The sequence below is a fragment of the Carlito syrichta genome, unplaced genomic scaffold, assembly GCF_000164805.1.
Source record: "Carlito syrichta isolate Samal-C Ts95f unplaced genomic scaffold, Tarsius_syrichta-2.0.1 Scaffold309922, whole genome shotgun sequence".
Classification (NCBI taxonomy): Eukaryota; Metazoa; Chordata; class Mammalia; order Primates; family Tarsiidae; genus Carlito; species Carlito syrichta.
Window position 1 is genome coordinate 269,457 of NW_007254018.1, and position 22,666 is coordinate 292,122.

A 22,666-nucleotide genomic window follows, 5' to 3' on the forward strand; every position below is an offset into this window, starting at 1 on the left:
TCCTTGGAAGGCTGAGGCGGAAGGATCGCCGGAGCCCGGCATGTCGAGGCTGCGGTGGCCGGGAGCGGCCACTGCACTCCAGTCTGGGTGACAGAGTGAGACTCCAACTCAAAAAAATAAAAATAAAAATAAATAAGTAAGTAAATAAATAAATAAAGTACCACCAAGGTCCTCCCTCTACAACATATATACTTGGGTAAAAGAATACAAGGAATAAAATATGATTACAAATCACCCATAAGACAAATTGCCTATTTACTGTCCATTTTTCCTATGTGTTTTTCTGTCATTTGCTTATTGATTTGTGGGTATTATTTGTACACCTTAATATTAGCACCTTTTATGTTTGTTTGTTTGTTTGTTTACATTGCAAACATATGCTTCTAGTTTGTATTTTAACTTTTTTTCTTGGTGAAGAAAAAAATATATATATTTTTTTAGACAGCAGGATTTATTGAGAGGACAGAAAAGCTCCCACAGTGGGAGGGGACCCAAAGGGATTGCCCGAAAAATAGATATTTTTAAACGAACCTGGGAAATAATAAAGTATAAATGATACCTACTGGAGTTGTCATAATAATATGGGCATGCTGAATCTCAAATAGGTCATCCATTATTGTATCTCCAGTAAGTTCTTTACAATTCAATCCTATTGATCCAAATTTTTCTTTCCAGTCATTAAAACGCTGACTACACAGGGCTTTTATTGGTGCCACTGTAACAATATAAAATATTCATTTTAAATATCAATGATAATTTTAAATTATTTTCACAAACTTTGGTGAATAAAGTTAGAGGAAAAAATACACATCGAAGTACTCCTAATATTGATAACTTAAAAGCTAACAATATAGGTATATTATTTAGAGATATAAAGGTAATAACCAAAATGTGTAACTAAAAGTACAGAAAGGTAGGGCAGAGAATAATTGCTTTTCATTATAAGCCCTTTTGTGATATTTCATATTTTTAACCATATGCTTATATTACTTTGATGGAAAAAAGGTTTTTTTTGAGTTGGGGCTCTCTGTCACTCAGGCTGGAGTTCAGTGGCACAATCACAGCTCACCACAACTTTGACCTTCTGAGCTCAGGCGATCTTCTGCCTCAGCCTCCTGAGTAGCTGGGAATACAGGTGAGCACCACTACACTCAGCTAATTTTAAAATATTTTTTGTAGAATGAGGTCTCACTATGTTGCCCACACTGGTCTTGAACTCCTGGGATCAAGCAATCCTCCCACAGTGCTGGGATTACAGGCATGAGCCACTTGTAATGCCTGGCTGATGTAAATTTAAAAAAAAAAACACAACTAAGAAAGAACAGAGATTCCTATGCAAATTTCTAGAATTACAAAATGTTTTATTTTATTCATTTTGCCTGTTCTTTAAAAAATAAGCATGTAAACTGGGCTTAGTGGCTCAGCCTGTAATCCTGCGCTTTGGGAGGCTGAGGTGAGTGGATTGCCTGAGCCCACGGATTTGAGACCCTCCTGGACAACTTGGTGAGACCTCATCTCTACAATAAATCAAAAATCAGCCAGGCATGGTAGCGCGTGCCTGTAGTTCCAGCTACTTGGAGGGCTGAGGCAGAAGGATCGCCGGAGCCCAGCAGGTTGAGGCTGCAGTGGCCGGGAGCAGCCACTGCACTCCAGTCTGGGTGACAGAGTGAGACTCCAACTCAAAAAAAAAAGTAAGCATGCAAAGTTTAAATTTTCAATTCAAATATCAATTTTTATTTATAATTCTGGTAAATGTATTTTGAATTTAATGTAACAAGACCAATTATGATATATCTTTATTAAAAATGTATGAATAACCAATTAATTCCTAAGCCCTGAAATTGAATTTATTTCTTCATTTTGTTTCAGTGGTTTTTAGTTATTATAATTAATCATCACTCTTACAATATATAAATACTTACTGTAGACAATTTTAATGTTTAACCATGGCAATGGTACTTCCATTAACAATCTTGTTATAGCCAATTCAAACACTACAGTTTTTCCAGAACCAGTTGGAGCACAAATCACAAAATTCCTATCTGTGTAAAGAAGCTAAAAAATAAAATTTAATCAATCATGTAACATGCAAAATTTTTCAACACACATTCTCAATTTGCTAAAAAAAAAGTGCCTTAGAAAGACTCTAAGGAATAACAGTTCAAACATTTTTACCTCTAAAATTATTAAAATTATAACATTGTTCCAGACCCTCCAACCTCAAAAGAAACCCACTATTAATATTTTATCATGCTGTTTTTATTTGTCAAAGTGATATGCTAGACCTAGAAAAAAATAATTCCTTTAGCTTCCAGAAAAATTCTAATCCAAATCTAAATATACATATAAATCCATCTATAAAATAAATGAATGTACCTATGAAAATCAAATGTATTCATTTAACAAATATTTTCTGAATTCCTATAATGTACTAGACACTGAGTGTAGTAGTAAGGACATAAAGATGTAATTAGTCCCTGCCCTTAGAGAGCATACAATCTAGTGAGAAGAGGTACATAAGTAATTATAATAAAATACTTACATCATCAAAGGCTTGGGACTGTATATAGTTGAAATATGGGAATTCTTTGAAAATACTTCTAAATTTTGTCGCTTAGAATAACATTAAGGAGTCAATATTTCAGAATTTTTAAAACTGGTTATCTTTAATTCAAACATTAAGTTAAATCAATATTGATTCTGACAATATTTGATGATGAGGTTTTAACATTTGCTATTTTGGCATCTTAAGTAAGAAATTATCAGACATTATTTTAGTCTCCAGTCACATTCCATATTCTGAAAAGAATCTGTAAAGTTTCTATAGGGGAACAAGAGGTTATATAAGAGTTATAACTTGAGCATTAAATATGATGGAAGAGATGCAAGTATAAACAGGCCAAGTAAATCACAACTATACTTTTAGTTTATCTAGTTTATTGTCTAGGTCACTTGATTTTTATCTCTTCTTTAGTGTTCATAATTTCACTTATTAACTATGGATTGTGTTTCAATAGCTAATATGTTTCTGGTTGCCTAATGCTGAATCCCTTTGTTTTTCATAATTTAGTTGTAAGTGGTAGGTTTCATTGTAATTATTAGCATACTGCTAATAATTAATAGGAAGAACTCAAAATCATCCCTCCCCCGTAAGAAAGTTAAAAAATATTTACATATGTGAAGAATAAACTGTCCCGTCACCAAGGTGAAGGTCTATTGACAGCTTGGGAAATATTTGCAATTATACGATGTCTTACAATTTGTCAGCTACATTTGTTGAATATTATAAATGTTCAGAATACATTACTAGGTTTAGCAAGCTGTGGGAAGCTGTAAATAAAGAAGAAAATGAGTTCCTACAATTGATGCTAAGATAGTTAATAATTAACATACCGGAGAACACAAATACACAGTTCTTTAAACAATTAGGTTTTTACAAAGATATACAAGAACGGATGGATTGCTATAGTGATCATGTTAAAACTTAAATCAGATAATATGACTTCTCTGCTCAAATTCTCCACTTTCTCTCAAAGAATATGGCTACATGATCTTGTCTCCTCAACTGCCACTCTCTCTCTGACCTCATGACCCCATGCCTTTATCTCTCTGAGCTCAGGTCCTACTACTACTCTTGACTCATCTCCTCTAGCTACACTGGACTATGCTGTTCTTCAAAAACATCTGCCGGCCGGGCTCAGTGGTTCAGCCTGTAATCCCAGCACTTTGAGAGGCTGAGGCAAATGGATTACCTGAGCCTGCAAGTTCGAGACAACTTGGCATGACCTCATCTCCACAATTAAAAAAAAAAAATTAGCCAGACGTGGTAGCACGCGCCTATAGTGCCAACTACTTGGAAGGCTGAGGTGGAAGGATCACCAGAGCCCAGCAGGTCAACACTGGGGTGGCCATGAGCGTGCCACTGCACTCCAACCTGGGCGACAGAGTAAGACTCCAACTCAAACAACAAAAACAAAACAAAACATCTGCCATGTTCCTGCCATGAGGCCTTCCTCTGCCTACAGTCTGCCTAGCCTGTTCTTCCTTCATATTTCCTTGGCTCTTTCATTTCCTCTAGTTGCTTAAATCTGACCTTCTCAAGAAGGCTTACCCTAATTTCTCTATTTAATTTTACACTGATTCCTGAATCCCAGCAATCCCAATTTAATCCCTTTATCCTGCTCTTTTTTCCTTTTTCCATAATACTCATCATCTTTAAAAATACTATATGACTTATTTATATACCATTAAAATTGTTGATATCATCTTTCCTCTTCCCCACTCTCATTCCAAAAATATTAACTCTTTTTTTTTTGAGTCAGGGTCTCACTTTGTCACTCAGATTGGAGTACAGTGATACCGTCATGGCTCACCACATCCTTGACCTCCTGGGCTCAGGTAATCCTTCCACCTCAGGTTCCTGAGTAGCTAGGATTACAGGCCCACGCCACCATACGCAGCTAATGTTTTTATTTTTTGTAGAGATAAAATCTCACTATGTTGCCCAGGCTGGTTAGAACTTCTGGGCTCAAGCAATCTTCCTGCCTCAGCCTCCCAAAGTGCTAACATTACAGGTGTGAGACACCACACCCAACCTCATTGTTTTCTTAAGTGACATATCACAAATACCTAGAACAGTGCATGACACATAGTAAGCACTCAGTTAATATAGGTTTGCACTTATATCAAGCAGCTAATTCATAAATCTTCATTTTAATTTCTGTTGTGTAGTGTCAGAATATTTGTATTAAAACAAAAATGTAATTTTGAGTTTGTAAATCCATCAGTTTTTGAAGGAATCTGATTTTTTCTTCAAAATATGTCTCTTTCTATAAAATATTTATTTGTAACAAGACTACAAGAGGGACATCATGCTGGTTTTTCTCTCATTAGACAGTTCCACATCAATTTATATTCGCAAAAATGAATCTTTGATTCAGAGTAGATGTAGAATCAGTGTTCAACTCATAAGAAAACTCGACTGCTAACATCATTTATCATCACTATCAACACTTAAAATCAATTTTTTCCTTCCATTCAAACTCTTAGCAGTGTCACTGGAATTATATGTTATAATGAGGAAAATGTCTGTAGAACTGAAAATGACAGAAGTACTGTGGTAGGACCAATCTGACAAGACTTCTTTTGTCCTGAGGATTCAAACACAGAAAAATATTTAAAAATAAACTGTGTCCAAGTAATCTACAAACTCTCAAATTATCACAAATAACATTGTCCTCCACTTTAAATGCATACTTGGAAACAAGATCGTATAGTACAATGAATTTGACAGAAAATTAACTTTTTGGACAATAAATCAATGGACACAAATGAAGACAGACACCTAAACAACAGAACCACTTCAGCTATGCTAATATAGCATAAAGATCTTTAAACCCATTTAAAAGACAGTACTGTATTATAGAAGGCTTCTAATAAGGAAAAGAAGAATCTCCCATCATACAAATAATTAAACAATCATTAATTGCTTACTACTAATATATATCCTATGTTCCTGCCCTGCTTTGATCACCAGAGAAAAGGAAGTATGGCAAGACTGAGAAAACATGCTTATATCATTAAGTATACCCTGTTATTGTCCCCTCTTCCCGTTTTAACTCAAATCAGTTATCTACATTAGAGGCAACTTTTCATGAGTTTTCAGGCAAATATTTTCTAACCATACTTCAGAATTACCATAAATGATGCCCATAGTACCCAGGATTCGAGTCACTGTTGCCTGGATTTCTCTAGCTCAACTGGCCAATATCTGGAATTCACTTTGCTTTGCCAACTAGACTATAACTTTTGTGGGTTCTAGAGCATTCCCAAGTATTGAGTCACTAATTCCATATCCCTAAAGCATAATTTTGATGATGAAACTTGACCTGTTCAAAATTACATGGTTTCTCCTCAATGCTTAATAAACTCATTAAAAATAAAAACATGACCAGGCACTTTGGGAGGCCAGGGTGGGAGGATCACTTGAGCCTAGGAATTTGAGACCAGTCAGGGCAACATAGTGAGACCTCGTACCTACAAAAAATACAAATTAGCTAGGTATAGTGGTGCCCACCTATAGTCCTAGGTACTTGGGAGGCTAAGATGGGAAGATTGCTTGGACCCAGGCCCAGGAGGTTGAGGCTGCAGTGAGCCAGAATCACGCCACTGCACTCTAGCTGGGTGACAGAGTGAAACCCTATCTAAAATAAAATAAAATATAACATAAATAAAATAAAATACATTAAAATAAATGAATAAAACAAATAAATAAAATAAGATAAAAATACTGACAGTAGATATTAAGTATTCTTAAGTTAACTATGGAAGGTGCTGTATATGTTCACTAGCTTGATTGTGGTAATCATTTTCGCAATGTATACCTATAATAAAACATGTTTGCATTCCTTAAATACATTCACTTTCTAATTGTCAATTATACCTCAAAAAGCTGAGGAAAAATAGAAAATAAAAACAAAAATGCTTGACCTTGGTATTCATGACATTAAATAATCTGATGCTAAGATACCTATCTAATGTTATTTCCTATTACTTCTTTAATTACATCTTTCACTTCAGCCAAACTAGAATGCTTACTCTGTGAACATATTTCATATTTTTTTACTCTCACTCTTGCTCATGACTACTCCTTTGCCAGAAAAATTTCCTTACTTTATCTGCCTTACTTTAACTGCCTTTTGATATATTTGAAGGTAGAAAAATAAATGAGGCATGGTGCTTGCTTTCAGAGAGTTTGTAGGTCATGGAGAAATAGTCAAATAAACAGCTGATAAATTAAACAGAATAAGTACACTGTTAAAGGCATATACAAAATATTAAAGAAGCCAAAAGGATGTTACCCTCAGAACACACATACATACTCAAAATATTTACACTGGAAATGTCCAGACATGCAAATTGTATTGTATGTATAAACTCCAAATTAGGTCCTTTGAAAAAACATTAGATTTGTAAAATTGTTGCCAATTCACAAATTGTCCCATTCCCATCCATTTCCCCTACCAAGTTTAACCCAATTTGGCTGTTCTTAAACAAAATATGAGAAATTATCTGTACCTATCTGTAAGTAAATGTTCTTAGAGTTCTGCCAGTAATACAAATCTGATTTATATTTATCTTGTCATAGACTGATAACACACAGTTCACAAATTGGCACCAGTCTGCAGACCACACTTTGAGTAGCTGTATCATACCCGTATCTCTCATATGACCCAAAAGATGCACTTTTCCCTTGTTTTCTTTGTCAACCAAAATAAACAAATATAAACACAAACAAAATTTTACACAATTGTTTCATAAAGTGACTGTTGTAAATAATTTAAAGGATACGAATTTCTGTGACCGCCTTCAAAGAGCCTAAACCATTTTCTTTTAGCCCTAAAAAAAAAGAACTACACATCTATATGAATATTTTTAACCTTTTCCATAAAACTGCTTTAATAAAACTTGCATAATTTTATTGAGAGCAAAGTTTAAAATATTTTTAAGATACAATTTAAAAATAAACACATAGCACAGCTTAAAAAATGCAGGAAAATAGGGAATGCAGAAATTGCACCTACTCAAATTTACTATATTTTATGTTTTTCCCTGTGCTTAGAAATGCAGATTAGTTTGTACTTTTATAAAACCAGGTGAAAAAACAAACAAACAAGGAATTACCTTGACTATCATGAGGCTGGGAAGCAACTGGCAAAGATGGTGCTTTAAATATGTCTTCTCCAATTTTAGAAGCAGGAAAAGCATCATTTGCTATAAACATATTTGCAGAATACTGAGGTTTCTCCTTACTATTGTTATAGTTCCTTGATTTCCCTTTGTTCATTTCTGTTTGTACATTTTTCATTGAGCCAGTGTGAGAGTCCAAGTTTGCACTGTCATTAAAATAAGCACTTCCATGGATATTGTCAGATATTTTAAATAATCTGAAAAAGAAAAACCCCCACTTTTTTACTTGTAACAGTTGCTTAGAATCTGAAAAACCAGCATAAGATTGGCCCCTTTCAAAATACTCATACATTATGGTTTAGGCCAACAAAAAAACTAATCATTCTCCTAAAATGTGACTTCCTAAGTTTACCACTGAATTATCTCTTTTCACTTTCCTGAAACTCAGATAAATTAGTCAGTCTCTAAAATGGCCCCAGTGACTCTCACCTAACCTTCACCGTTTTGCAGTGTCCTACAAATTGAATCGCTGAATCAGGATTGGCCTGTGTACTGCGGAAGTGCAAGTGTGTGACTTCCAAGGCTAGGTTATAGAAGACATTGCCCCTTCTACACGGTCTCTCAGATATCTCACTCTACGAGGAGCTAGCCACCATTTCATGAGAACACTCAAGCAACTCTGTGGAGAGGTTACTGAGTATCCTGTCAACAACCAGCACCAAATTGCCAGCCAAGGAGAGTAAGCCACCTTGAAAACAGATCCGATAGACCCTATCAAGCTTTCAAATGACTGCAGCCTGGCTAACATTTTAATTGTAGCCTCCTTGTGAGAGGCCCCCAATATGTGTATGCATTCGCCTAAGAGATGCTAACCCAGAACTATCAGTTAAGTTCTTCCTAAATTCCTAACTCATAGAAACTATAAGAGATAAAAAAGTTTATTGTTTTAAGTTACTAAGTTTTGGGATAATTTACTGCACAACAGATAACTAATGTCTCATTTAAAGTCAATAAAATGCTTAAGAGGAAAAAAGTCACTAAATATAGTCACAGTAAATAGCAGTTAAGTTTTGGAACACCTAATAGTAGTTAAATTTAGCTGAAGAGATTCAAGTTATAGAAATAAATTAACATATTTATATTTATAGGAATAATTTAACATACCAGTCAAGAATTACAAGTTATCAGCTACTGCATTTGGCTTCACAGAAGCTATGAGACAACATATACAGCTTTTCTACCAATCAAATCAAGGTTGTGTACCCCACCCCCAAAAAGGAAAAGAAGTAAACTAAGTATATTAGCAGATCAAATCATCCCAAACACTATCCAATAACCATTTTAGTGTAAGAAATACTTCTTTGTAGTTCTTTAAAAAACAAGAAAAACACCATCATTATAATTTTATTATATTTGGCTGATAAAAAGACAATCTATCAAAAAAGTAATTTATTCACAACGACCCTCATGAATGAAGTAACCATTAAGGTTCCTAATATAACATTCACATCTCATAGAATAAGTAATGGAGATTACGGCAGGTATCAGTCTTACAGAAATTGATAAAGAATGACACCCAAACAAGCACCGGACAAATAGGCTATTTTCTAAGTTGTTCTTACTATTTACTCTCAGGGACATGTTTTTGTATAAGAACCAATCTTTAAAAAACTAGACAGGAAAATTTATTTTAGAACAAACTGTAGAGTTGAAACCGTCAATGTCAGCGTTTTTTTGTTTTTGTTTTTGTTTTGCCTCAAAGTCCTCAAACTCCTGGGTTCAGGGCAAACCTTTTACCTCAGCCCCTGAGTAGCTGGAACTACAGGTGTGTGTCACCAAGCCCGGCTAATTTTGGGGGGGTTTAAGTCCAAAGTGCTTTCACTTTCTGCTGTGTGACTTAAAGTTAGTGAAAGTTTAGAATAAGTTTTTCTTTTCTTTTTTTTTTTTTTTTTTGAGTTGGAGTCTCACTCTGTCACCCAGACTGGAGTGCAGTGGCCGCTCCCGGCCACCGCAGCCTCGACCTGTTGGGATCCGGCGATCCTTCCTCCTCAGCCTTCCGAGTAGCCGGAATTACAGGCATGCGCTACCACGCCCAGCTGATTTTTTGATTGATTGTAGAGATGAGGTCTCACTGCCCAGGTGGGTCTCGAATCCGCGGGCTCAGGTAATCCACTCACCTCAGCCTCCCAAAGGCACGGGATTACAGGCTGAGCCACCGAGCCCGGCTTGGAATAAGTTTTTCAAACTGAAAAATATTATTCACATTTATTAGTTACCTAAATTCTCTGGACTCAGGTCCTTCCTAGGTCCTCTGGAACTCCTACTCTACAAACTCCACCCTATATCAACTTCTTTACTGATTGTTATACTGTTTTTCTGCTCTTGATATATATATACACACATACACACACACATATATATGTGTGTGTGTATGTGTGTATATAAATATATATATATTTATATATATACACACATATATATCTTTCCTGAGACACTATCTCCTTAAAAAACACTAAAGTGGAATCACCTAATTCTCTCACATCCAATGTATTTGAAGGTTGGGAGTCTGTGTCTTCCTCTCTACTCCAAACCTAGATCATTACTCTTTTACTCTCACAAAAGTCTCTGTGCTATCTCACTACACCATCCTGTAGCACATATATATCACACATATCAACCTTCTAGTCTCTTTAGAATCTTTTCCTTTCAATCCCAAATTCTGCCATCGTTGTGTATTTCTTCAACGTTCATGCAGACAACCCATTCAAAATCTTGCCTTCTCATTTCCTTAGGTAATTCATCTCCAATGGCTTTCTCCTTCACATCATCTCAATTACCTCCTGTCTCAGCACAGACTTTGAAATTATCCAGAACTGCCCCTTCTTTCAACTCAATAATTCAGAGATAACATTCTCTGACCAAAACCTGTTATCCCTACGGCTTGTTTGAGCAAGGTACCAATGAGGTCAAAGAACAAATTAACTTTAATTAACCTCTCTATTTTCTCAAATATCTTCCCTTCCTTTTTTCTCCATCATCTTTTATGGACTTAGATTCCATGGCCTATTTTTTCAACTACTTTCTTGCCAATGTTCTAGACTCTTCTTTCCCTGTATCCTTTCACCATACATATGTTGTAAAACAATTCTAGATGAATCTACTTGTTTTGTTTCATTTTAAATAATTTCAGCCAGGCAGTAAAACACTGCTGGAAAAAAGCATAACTGTTGGGTAGATGAGTAATATTAAAATTCAGAGTCATGAGTGCCTGTAGTTCCAGTTACTTGGAAGCTGAGGCGGAAGGATCCCTGGAGCCCAGCAGGACGACACTGGGGTGGTCGTGATGTGCCACTGCACTCCAGCCTGGGTGATGGAGTGAGAGTCCAACTCTAAATAAATAAATAAATAAACAAATAAAATTTAGAGTCATTATCTGCAATGTTCCAGGATACAAGATCCATATACAAAAATCAACTGTATTTATATATGCTAGTGATGGAAAATCTAAAGGAGAAATTAAGAAAAAAAACATTCATTTATAATAGCATCAAAAAAGAAGAAAATACTTAGGAATAAAAACCACTAAAAAATCATTAAAAGAAATTAAATGGCCAGGTGCAGTAGCTCAAGCCTGTAATCCCAGCACTTTGGGAGGCTGAGGTGAGGGGATTGCCTGAGCCCACGAGTTCAAGATCAGCCTGGGCAACTTGGTGAGACCTCATCTCTACAATAAACCAAAAAATTAGCTGGGTGTGGTAGTGTGCACCTGTAGTTACAGCTATTTGGAAGGTTGAAGTGAAAGGATCATCAGAGCCCAGCAGGTCGACACTGGGGTGGCTATGAGCGTGCCACTGCACTCCAGCCTGGGTGACAGAGTGAGACTCCAATTAAAAAAAAAAAAGAAATTAAACAAAACCAAAACAATGAAAAAATATCCCATGTTCATACACTGGAAGACTTAATACTCCTCAAGTTGATTTATAGATTCGACACAATGCCTATCAAAATTTCAGCAATCTTCTTTGCAGAAATTGACATGCTTATACTAGAATTCATATGAAAATGCAAAGGACCCAGATTAGTCAAAACAATTTTGAAAAAAAGAACAAAGTTGGAAGACTTACACTTCATGATTTGAAAATTTACTTATTCAGTTAATAATTTGAATTACAGTAATTAAGATAGTGCAGGACTTGCTTAAGGATAGACATATTGATCAAAGGAGTAGAACCAAGAGTCCAGAAAGAAACCCTTATGTGGTATAACAGGATATAAACCTCTTGGAATTTCCTGAGTGGCAGGAGCATCTTTTGTTATTGAGTTTATGCAAATGAAGTGATGCTTGGGGGACCCTAGATAGTTTCAAGATGGGGGATAGTTACAAGAGGAACAAACCATGAGGTTAGAGAGTTGAAACTTTCAGCTCCCACTGCCCCATCCACCTCTAGTTGGGAGAAGGGCTGAATATTGAGTTAAATTACCAACACTTAACGATTTTATCAATCATGTCCGTGTCATGGAACTTCCATAAAAACCCCTAAACAACAAAGTTCTGAGAGCTTCTGGAAAGGTGAACACATTAAGGGTAGGGGGAGGACATGCTCAGAGAAGGCATGGAAGCTCTGTACCTTCTCCCCCATATTTGGCCCTACGCATTTCTTTTATTTGGAGTTGCACCCTGTATAATAAACTGTTAAGCATGTAAGTAAAGTGTTTCCTTTAGTTCCATGAGTCACTGTAGCAATTAAACCTAAGGTGGGGTCATGAGAACCCTCTAATTTGTAGTCAACCAGATAGAAATGTAGGTGGCCTGGGTACCTCATGGTCGGCTGGCATCTGAAGTGGGGTCAGTCTTATCAAACTGAGTCCCTTAACCTGTGAGATCTGAAGCTAACGCCAGGAGTTAAGGGTCAAAAATGATTTCAATTGTTGGACACCAACTTGGTATCAGAGAACCAAAGAATTGGCTGGTATCAGTAAATGCCCTAGACCTTACATTTAGGGTCAGTTGATTTCTAATGAGGGTGCCATGTCATTCAATAGGGAAAGAAACAGTCTTTTCTATTTGCTGGAACAAATGAATATGTACATTTAAAAAAAAAAATGAAGGTAGACACCCACCTGATACCATATATAATTTTTTTCCCTTTTAATTTTTTTATTTTATTTTAAAGATGTGGGGTACAGTTCAGGGTTAGGCATACAAATGTTCATAATGGCAATTAGTCATTATGAAAATGCAAATCAACACCACAATGAAATACCTCTTTACACATCCACTAGGATGGCTATAATAAAAAAGACAGTAAGAAGTGCAGGCCAGGATGTGGAGAAACTGGAACCCTCGTATATTGCTGATGGGATTGTAAAGTGATGCAGCCACTTTGGAAAAACAATTTTGGCAGTTCCTCAAAAAATTTAAATATACAGTTAATATATTACCCAGCAATTCTACTTCTAGGTATATATCCAAAGGAATTGAAAACATACATTCACACAAAACCTTGCACACAAATGTTCATTGCGACACTATTCACAATAGCCAAAAAGTGGAAACAATTCAAATGTCCATCAACTGATAAATGAATAAGCAAAATGTGGTGTACCCATTCAACGAACTGTTATTCAGCCATGAAAAGGAATGAAGTACTGATGCATGATACAACATGGATAAACTTTGAAAATGTTATGCTAAGTGAAAGAAGCCTGACACAAATAGCCACATATTGTAGAATCCCATTTATATGAAATGTTTAGAATAGGTAAATCTATAGAGACAGAAAGTAGGTTTATAGTTGTCAGGTGGAGGAGGGAGGGAGGAATGAAGAGTAACTGTTAATTAGTAAGGAGTTTCGTTTGCGGGCCATGAAAATGTTATAAAATTAAGTAATAGTGATGATTGTATAACTATGTTTTATAAAAGCCAACGAATCGTACACTTCAAAAGGATGACTTTTATGGTATATGAATTATATTTTAATAAAGATATTGTAAAAAAAACTATAGACATCAATCTCAACTGGGCCCTTTACAGTGCCCAGCAATTCTACCATTATTATTCTAATTAGATTGCTTTTGCATTTTCTGTCATTTCTTCCACTTTTCTCATTCTTGTCAAATATCCTCACTTTTTCCCTCAAACTTCACAAATAACCTCATCACCTATGTCATAGAGAAAATAAAAACTATCAACTAGGCTTTTTCTAAATCCTGAACACATAACCCAATTGTCTATTTGGACCACTTTTAAGTATCTAAGTATCTAAAATCAACATGTACAAATCTGTATTCATCACCTTCCCCAAAACCTGTTCTTCCTTTATAGTTCTCTGTAGCATAAAAAAGCATTACCATTCTTCATCATCCTGGCTCAAACCAGAAACCTAGGAGTCAGATCTCATGACCAATGAAAGTCACTTAAGTCCTGTGGGATTCTATCTCCTAAATAATTCCTAACCCTCTTCATTCCTATTCCCACAGTCCTAGATCAGGCTGCCATTTTCTCCCTCCTAGTCTAAGAAAATAACCTTTAAAGTGGCCCTTCACAATGTATTCTAACTCCCTTTTAATTAATACTCCATATTGAAGCCAAAATGAACTTTTAAAGAAAAGCAAGTCTAAGTTTATTCTTCTGTTTAAAACCCAGGACTGCAGGAAAATGGTTCTCAAACTTTAGTGTGCATAATAATCACCTGGAAAGTTTGTTAAAAATGAAGATTCCTGTGTTCCACCCGGACTGTGGTGGGTATCATTTGTAGCAGATAATATAGTTAAATGTTACAATGATGGTTATTGTGGTGGGTAGGACTACAATTCTGGTAGCAGGAATGGAGAGAGTCCAGAATTATTTAGGAGATGGAATTTTTCTATTTTTCTCATTCAGATTCTACCATATTTATTATTTTTGAATGTACACATAAATATTCAACTTTACTTATTGAATATTATTTATTTCATTGCATTTTAAATTACCTTTTCCGGAATGCTGATGGGCTCTCTCCTTTATCTTCTTCAAAAGTAACTAATTTTGTATCATCAGGAACATTTTCCTCAGGTGCTATCTCATTGCCAATATGATTTTTATATTTCTGAGAACCATATGTCAGCTTGTCAGCAACGTGTGAGAAGTCATTGTTACCTATCCCTCCTAAATTTAAATAATCTTGTTCATATTTATCAGAGGGAAAGGGACACTGGAATTTTTGAGTTGGTGAAATATAATTTGTCCCTTCATTACTTATCTTCAAATTTGATGTTAATATTTTTGGCCATTTTTCCTGACCTACAAAAAAGGAATATATTAATTATTACATGTTTCCATGAAAGTAAATTTTCAAAACGATTGCTAAATTTTTAGATTAAAATTTCAAAAGATTTTACCACTTAACTATGAAAACCAAAAGAAAACTTTAATACAAAACAAGATAATTTGTAATACCATATATGGTTTTAAAATACAGGTGAATTGTTATTCCTTTGGTATATTATATCACTGAAAGACACTCAGAAATTAATTCAGAATTAATTGAATTTAAATGTGAAATTTACATAGAACCTACATTATAAAATAGGTTTAAATCCTGACTCATAATTCAATAACCATAATTGTAATACTTAACTGTTTTATCTACCAAATGATATAATTATACATACAATGACCAATCATATAAAATGTTACTGAATATGATCAGTATTAAAATACATGATACAATGATTTTAAGTTTGTAATCTTGTTTTTTTTAATTTTTATTTATTTATTTATTTTTTTGAGTTGGAGTCTCACTCTGTTGCCCAGACTGGAGTGCTGTGGCACATTCATGGCCACCCCAGCATCAACTGCTGGGTTCTAGTGATCCTTCCACCTCAGCCTTCCAAGTAGCCAGAACTACATGCACGCACTACCATGCCCAGCTAATTTTTGATTTATTGTAGGGATGAGGTCTCGCCAAGTTCCCCGGGCTGGTCTTGAACCCTTGGGCTCAGGCAATCCACTCACCTCGGCCTCCCAAAGTGCTGGGATTACAGGTGAGCCATGGAGCCTAGCCTGTAATCTTATTTATAAAATCAACCTAAAGGAATGTTTCCAACATGTGACAGAATTTTAAAGGTTTCTTTAGAGAGACTTTATAAAAATCTTTGGGAGGTTTAGGAGGAGTTCAGAGGCCTTCTTAGGGCTTAAATTTGCTTTAGCATCTATGTATATATATTATATTATGCATTATATATGTTATATATTATTTGATACAAGAGTATATGTGTTTATATGTAACATGTAAATTATGAAACTTAATAAAATGCATATACATGAACCTATGACCCAATTTAAAAATTAAAATTTTACCAATATTACATTAGATCACATACATTGAGTGTGCTTGTTTCTGAGTTTTATAAAAATGGTATCAAACTGTATGTAATCTGCATTTTGCTTTTTCACTCAATATTTCAGAGGTCTGGTTACCCAGAGGATCTTACCTTCAGTAAAGGGCAAGGCAAACACTGAACAGGAGTGATAAGAGTTTTAATGGTAAAAAGAAAAAACATTCACAGAATGATAGTCAATACAAGTGTATGTAATAGTGTATTGTGGGCAGCAGACACTCTTGCTGCCGTCCTGCCCATTGTGCCACTCACAATGTTTCTTCTCTTTAACAAATCTACCTTTCTTAATTCAAATAAAAAACTATAACAACAACAAAAAATAGTGTACTGTGTGCACATATTTTTTTCATATGTATGTGTATTACATGTATGAAGAGGGAAAATGTTTTAAATTTAAAGATTTGGTGAGTACTTTTTGGTTTTTTTAATTAATTATCTATTATTTTTACAGATGGAGTTCTCACTATGTTGCCCAGGCCGGAGTGCAGTGGCTAGTCACAGCCTCCAAAGTAGCAAGGACTATATAGGTGAGTCCCACTGCACCCAGCACTTTTTTGAATAAGTTTGACTTTCATAAAGCAATTTTTTGGTAGATACATAATGAATATACACATTTCTAGGGTACATGTGATATTTTGATACATGTATGCAATGTGTAATGATCAAATACGAGTTTTTTTAATGCTGACATGAACAGCATGGGTTTGGCTTTACAACAAATATATGATAATTTACCTAACATTTTGTGACTTTCTATATCTTCCTCTAACTCTTGAGTATCTGGAATTTCTGAAATCAGTGGAGCAGGAGGGAGAAACCAATCCAATGGCTTTTCATTGTCTGGGTAGCTATATAAAATATAAAAATGTGAATATATGTTATTAAAGACATATCAGAAACAATGTATTTATTAAACAGTACTCAATTACAGATTCCTAGATAAACATTCTGTAAACTTTCTGTCAGCACTTTGATTTATCTCTGTACAGCAGCATTCTCAATCTTTTTCCTTTATGTGTCACAGGATTGATAATACTGCTGTGTAAGATATACTACCTAAATAATGATGTCTCCTTTTCTCCAATTCAAATGCTAGCAACAGGAATCTTAAATCTGCTCCAAAAACCAAGTAGTAAGTCATTCTCAAAATTTTGCATTTTAATAATTACAAGTAACAAATTATATAACATCCCTCACAACTAATCATGGGTCATCATATGTGTAAATGACACCATTACCAGGAGTACAGAGTATTCCTACAACTATTTTATCTTATTGTGCTATTTTATTTTTATTTTGAGTCAGGGTCTCACTCTGTCACCCCGGCCAGAGTGCAGTAGCACAATCACAATGATCACAGCTCATGGCAGCCTTGACCTCCTGGGCTCAGGTTGTCCTTCCACCTCAGCATCCCAAGTGGCAGGCGACTACAGGTACATGCCACCATGCTTGGCTAATTTTTTTTTTTTTTTCATAGAGACAAAGTCACACTATGTTTCCTAGGCTGATCACAAACTCCTGTGTTCAAGCAATCTACCCACCTCGGACTCCCAAAGTGCTGGGATTACAGGTGTGAGCCACCACACCTAGCCCATATAACATTATTACAAATTAATGTCCTAAGCCAAATATTCTTGGTCCAGAACCATCTACAAACTATAGAAAATCCAAGAAACCAACTAAAACTGACAATTCCCTTATAACTTACAGTAATTGATGAGATTTTTGCCACCCTGCTGCCATTTTTAAATACCCCTCCTAATTTCAGCTGTGATCCTGTTAACTGATATTGCTTTACTGGTTCTTTTCCAATCAAAACTGGACTTGTTCTTCATTAAAGTTGAGAAGACACCATATATTCTTTCTGTAGTAAGTCCAAAAGGTTCTATGATTTATTTTTTATCTTTCATTTCGGATGTTAAGCTCTCTCAAGTAAGAGACTCAGTCATTTACTTTTCTGTCTCTCAGAGCACCTAGCACATAGCTACTATGGTCAAATTTTCCAAATATAAAAATGACAATACATTATTGGACAATGTCTGACAAACTGTCTGATAATAGATCAAACATTTTAAAATTTATTTTTATTTTTTTATTTTTTGAGTAGGAGTCTCACTCTGTTGCCCAGACTGGAGTGCAGTGGCATGCTCACGGCCACCACAGCCTCAACTTACTGGACTCAGGTGATCCTTCTGCTTCAGACTTCCAAGTAGCTGGAACCACATGCCTGGTTAATTTTTTTTTTTTAATTATAGAGACCAAGTCTCGCCAAGTTGCCCAGGCTGGTCTCGAACCCCTGGACTCAAGAAATCCTCTCACCTCTGCCTCCCAGAGTGCTGGGATTACATGTGTGAGCCACCGCACCCAGCCTTTCCAGACATTTTAAAATGTAGGACTGTGTCTGAGGGTCCTCAGTTCAGTGATTCTCTAAGATGACTTCTAAGACTCAGCATATAGTCCTACTCATGGTTATGGGGCAAAGTCTAAGGGAAACCAAGCATAAGCTTTCAAGGATTCTCTCCCAGCAGAGTCACACAGGATGTACTTTATTCTCCCAGTAACAAGTTGTGACAAACCCAAGAAATGTTGCCAAAGAAGGGAAGCTCATTAGAGACTCAGTGTCCAGGTTTTTTATTGGGGGCTAATCACAGATGCAGCTCCTGTCTGGCACATACCTAAATTCCAGAATCCCAGAAGAAAAGCAGGTATTCAGAATAAACTATATTATTTGTATAAACAGTTTTCACACAGCAAGCCACTACTATTAGTTAATGGTAGAGACCTTCCTGAAATCTAAGTTCTCAGACTCCAGGCAAAGCCAACCTTGCAAGCAGGCCTTTTCAAGAACAGCAGTTTAAGCCTGCTATGTTATCTCTTCTCTGCATAGGGACTATTTCAGAAAATCCAAGAAAGAGGATCATAACTCTACTAATCAGCCTCCTAATAAATCAAATCTTCCTTATGATTCCCCCCCCAAAGATACCATCATTCTCCCAGTCACTCAGAATCCAAACCATAGTATAATCTATTTTAGTTATTCTATCCAGATACATATCAGGTTTTGCTGCATCTTCCTTATAATCCTTCTTGAACGCATCATTTCATTTATATTTCCACTGTCATTATCATAATCAAAGCTCCAATTGAGAACACTAGTGTCTTAATTTCCCTCATTGCCTCCAGGCTTTCTATTTTACACATTCCTGCTATAATCATATAGAATTGTTTTCATCATATTTCTCATTCAGAAACATTCAGTGGCTTCCAAAGAATGCCAATCTTCCTTGTGGCCTTAGACCAACCTACAGGTACAACTCTCCTACACAAATGTTATAGTCTTAGCCAAAGTGAACTACTTGTTATATATCAAATAGATAATACATTCTGTCTCTCTTCATCTTTATTCAAAGATATTTACTTTAGTCAGCTTGCCCCTGTGGCCCACTCTAACCCCATATCCACCTATAGAAGCTCCAACATTTTGTTCATTCATTCATCCATTTAATATTTACTATTACATGCTAGGCACTGTTCTAGGCATTAGAGTTTATATTCATTCAAAGCCCAGTTCAAATCCTACCTTCTCCAAGAAATTTTCCCAGGTGCCCCCAAATTTTCTCCCTTCCCTCTTCTTACATATTGAATCTATCATATTTATTATAGTCTACCTTATGTTGTGAGTATACGTTGATAGATAGAAGACAGACAGGCTGGGAGCAGTGGCTCACGCCTGTAATACCAACACTTTGGGAGGCTAAGACAAGAGGACTGCATGAGCCCGTAAGTTCAAGGCCAGCCTAGGCAACAAAGCAAGGCCTTGTCTCTACAAAAAAGTTTTTTAAATTAGCCAGGTGTGGTGGCACGCATCCATAGTCCCAGCTACTCAGGAGGCAGAGGTGCAAGGATCACCTGATGCCAGGAGGTTGAGGCTGAGGTAAGCAGTGGGTTACAGGGTGAGACCTCCAACTAAAAAAAAAAAAAAAAAAAAAAATAGATAGATAGCTATGATATAATATATGATAGATACTTAATACTCCCTCTAGATTATAAGCATTTAAGGGGTTTCGCTTTTATTTCTATTTATATCAGGAGAATTTTGTACAGTGCTTAATTAGGTATATTATTCAATAAATGTTTGATTTAATTCCAAGGCTTTCAACCCATTGTGAGTTACTTCCAAGATCCGTATTTGAGCATTTAATGCTCACCACAATCTACCCTCAATTTACTTTTTTTTTTTTTTTTTTTTGAGTTGGAGTCTCACTCTGTCTCCCATGGCATGCTCATGACCACTGCAGCCTCAACCTGCTGGACTCAGGAGATCCTTTCACCTCAACCTTCCAAGTACTTGGAAGCTACTTCCAAGTTGCCTTCCAAGTAGCTACAGGTGTGTGCCACCACGCCCAGCTGATTTTTTTATTTATTGTAGAGTCAAGGTCTCACCAAGTTGCCCAGGCTGGTCTCAAACCCCTGGGCTCAGGCAATCCTCTCACGTTGGGCCTCCCAAAATGCTGAGATTATAGGCTTGAGCCATCGCACTGGGCTACTTTTTTTAAACTTTATGTCCCGCCGGGCCCGGTTGCTCAGCCTGTAATCCGATGCCGTTGGGAGGCTGAGGTGAGTGGATTGCCTGAGCCCACGGGTTCGAGACCCGCCTGGGCAGCAAGACCTCATCTCTACAATAAATCAGAAAATCAGCCGGGCGTGGTAGTGCATGCCTGTAATTCCGGCTACTCGGATGACTGAGGCGGAAGGATCGCCGGAGCACAGCAGGCGAGGCTGCGGTAGCCAGGAGCGGCCGCTGCACTCTAGTCTGGGCAACCGAGTGAGACTCCAACTCAAAAACAAACAAACAAACAAATAAACATTTTATGTCCCAATGTGTCTCCTTTATAAATCGCCTACTCCAGGAAACATCTCTACACACTATCTTTTAAAAGTGCCATGAATTGTGCTCTTCCTCTTTAACACTTTGTCTTCAAATGCCTACTTTCTGGCCGGGTGTGGTGGCTCAGCCTATAATCCTAGCACTTTGGGAGGCGAGGGCAACAGGATTGACTGAGCCCAGGGGTTCAAGACCAGCCTGGGCAACTTGGTGAGACTTCATCTCTACAATAAATCACAAAAATTAGTCGGGCGTTGTGGTGTGCGTCTGTAGTTCGTTACTTGGAAGGCTAAGTCAGAAGGATTGCCTAAACCCACAGGTCGAGGTTATGGTGGCTGTGAGTGTGCCATTTCATTCCAGCCTGGGCGACAAGAGTGAGACTCCAACTCAAAAAAAAAAGAAAGAAAGAAAGAAAGAAATATATATATATATATATATATATATATATATATATATATATATATATATATAATGCCTACTTCCTCTCTGCCTATAGGAATTATCAAATCTTTCAAACCTCCTGAAATCTCCCCCTTCTAACATAAAGCCAGACCTGATCATGTAGCCCAGGAAGACCTTCCTTCCAAATCTGACATTTCATTGAATGAACATATGCTTATCATTCTCTCATGTATTTTTGACTTTGTATTGTTAGAAGGATGATCATATGTTCCAAAATCTGCATAGGCCAGTCCTGATTAACACAGGTTGCCCCGGTTGGATGTACTCTTTCACTCTCAGAAGAGTTCCAGTCTAGGCTAGGCATGGTGGCTCATGCCTGTAATCCCAGCACTTTGGGAGGCCAAAGTGCAAGGACTGCTTGAGCCCAGGAGTTCAAGACCGGCCTGGGCAACACAGCAAGACCTCGTCTATACAAAAAATTTTAAAACAATAAGCCAGCACAGTGGTATATAACTATAGTCCTAGCTACCCAGGAGGCTGAGGTGGAAGGATTCCTTGAGCCAAGGAGTTTGAGGCTGCAGTGAGCCATGATCATCCTACTGCTTTCCAGCCTGGGTGACAGAGTGAGACTCCAACTCAAAAAACAAAAGTGTCTCAGTCTAGATGATGATTTACATGGTCACATTATTTGCTAATGCCTTTCCATTTGTATGCGTATGTTTAATCTCAATTAGATTTTTTTTTTTGAAGGAAAAGTCTATTTCATTCTTTTATATCCCTTTCAGCTTTCAATCAACATTTGAATAAATGAGGCAATAGATATGTGTAATTAAAATAGGATAATAGAAAATTTAAAACTGAGAGCAATTCCCATGTAAAAATTCACAAAAGACAGTATTTTTCTCACTCATAAGCAAACCCTGAACAATTATCATAATACTATAAGAAAGGGATTGGCAGAGGTGGGAAACTGCTAGGGGAGGGAGTCGGGGAAGGGAGGGGAACACTTCATCAATAAGAGTACCTGATCTCAAACAAGGTGACATGGGGACCAAAGTGAGGCCCAAACTTTACCTGTACAATGACCATTTGTACCTAACCCTGAACTGTTCCCCACATCTTTAAAATAAAAATTAAGAAGAGGAGAATTTCCAACCTGATAAAGAGAATTTATTTTTTTTAATTTTTAAATTTTTAAAATTTTTAAAAATTTTTAAATTTTAAATTTTTAAAATTATTTTTAATTTTTTTGAGTTGGAGTCTCACTCTGTCGCCCAGACTAGAGTGCAGTGGCCGCTCCCGGCCACT

At 36.4% G+C, this 22,666-nt stretch overlaps 1 protein-coding gene across 1 annotated transcript in view; it reads right to left on the reverse strand.

The window, feature by feature from the left end:
• Positions 1-22,666, reverse strand: part of HFM1 (HFM1, ATP dependent DNA helicase homolog) — a 107,879-nt gene that overhangs the window by 80,760 nt on the left and 4,453 nt on the right. Inside the window, exons 3-9 of the mRNA XM_008068270.1 lie at positions 16,807-16,919; positions 14,662-14,971; positions 7,684-7,946; positions 7,351-7,398; positions 2,543-2,613; positions 1,923-2,055; positions 564-715 (exon numbers count right to left, since the gene is read on the reverse strand). Of these exons, the coding sequence (XP_008066461.1) occupies positions 564-715; positions 1,923-2,055; positions 2,543-2,613; positions 7,351-7,398; positions 7,684-7,946; positions 14,662-14,971; positions 16,807-16,919 (1,090 nt within the window). The remainder of the gene's footprint in view (positions 1-563; positions 716-1,922; positions 2,056-2,542; positions 2,614-7,350; positions 7,399-7,683; positions 7,947-14,661; positions 14,972-16,806; positions 16,920-22,666) is intronic.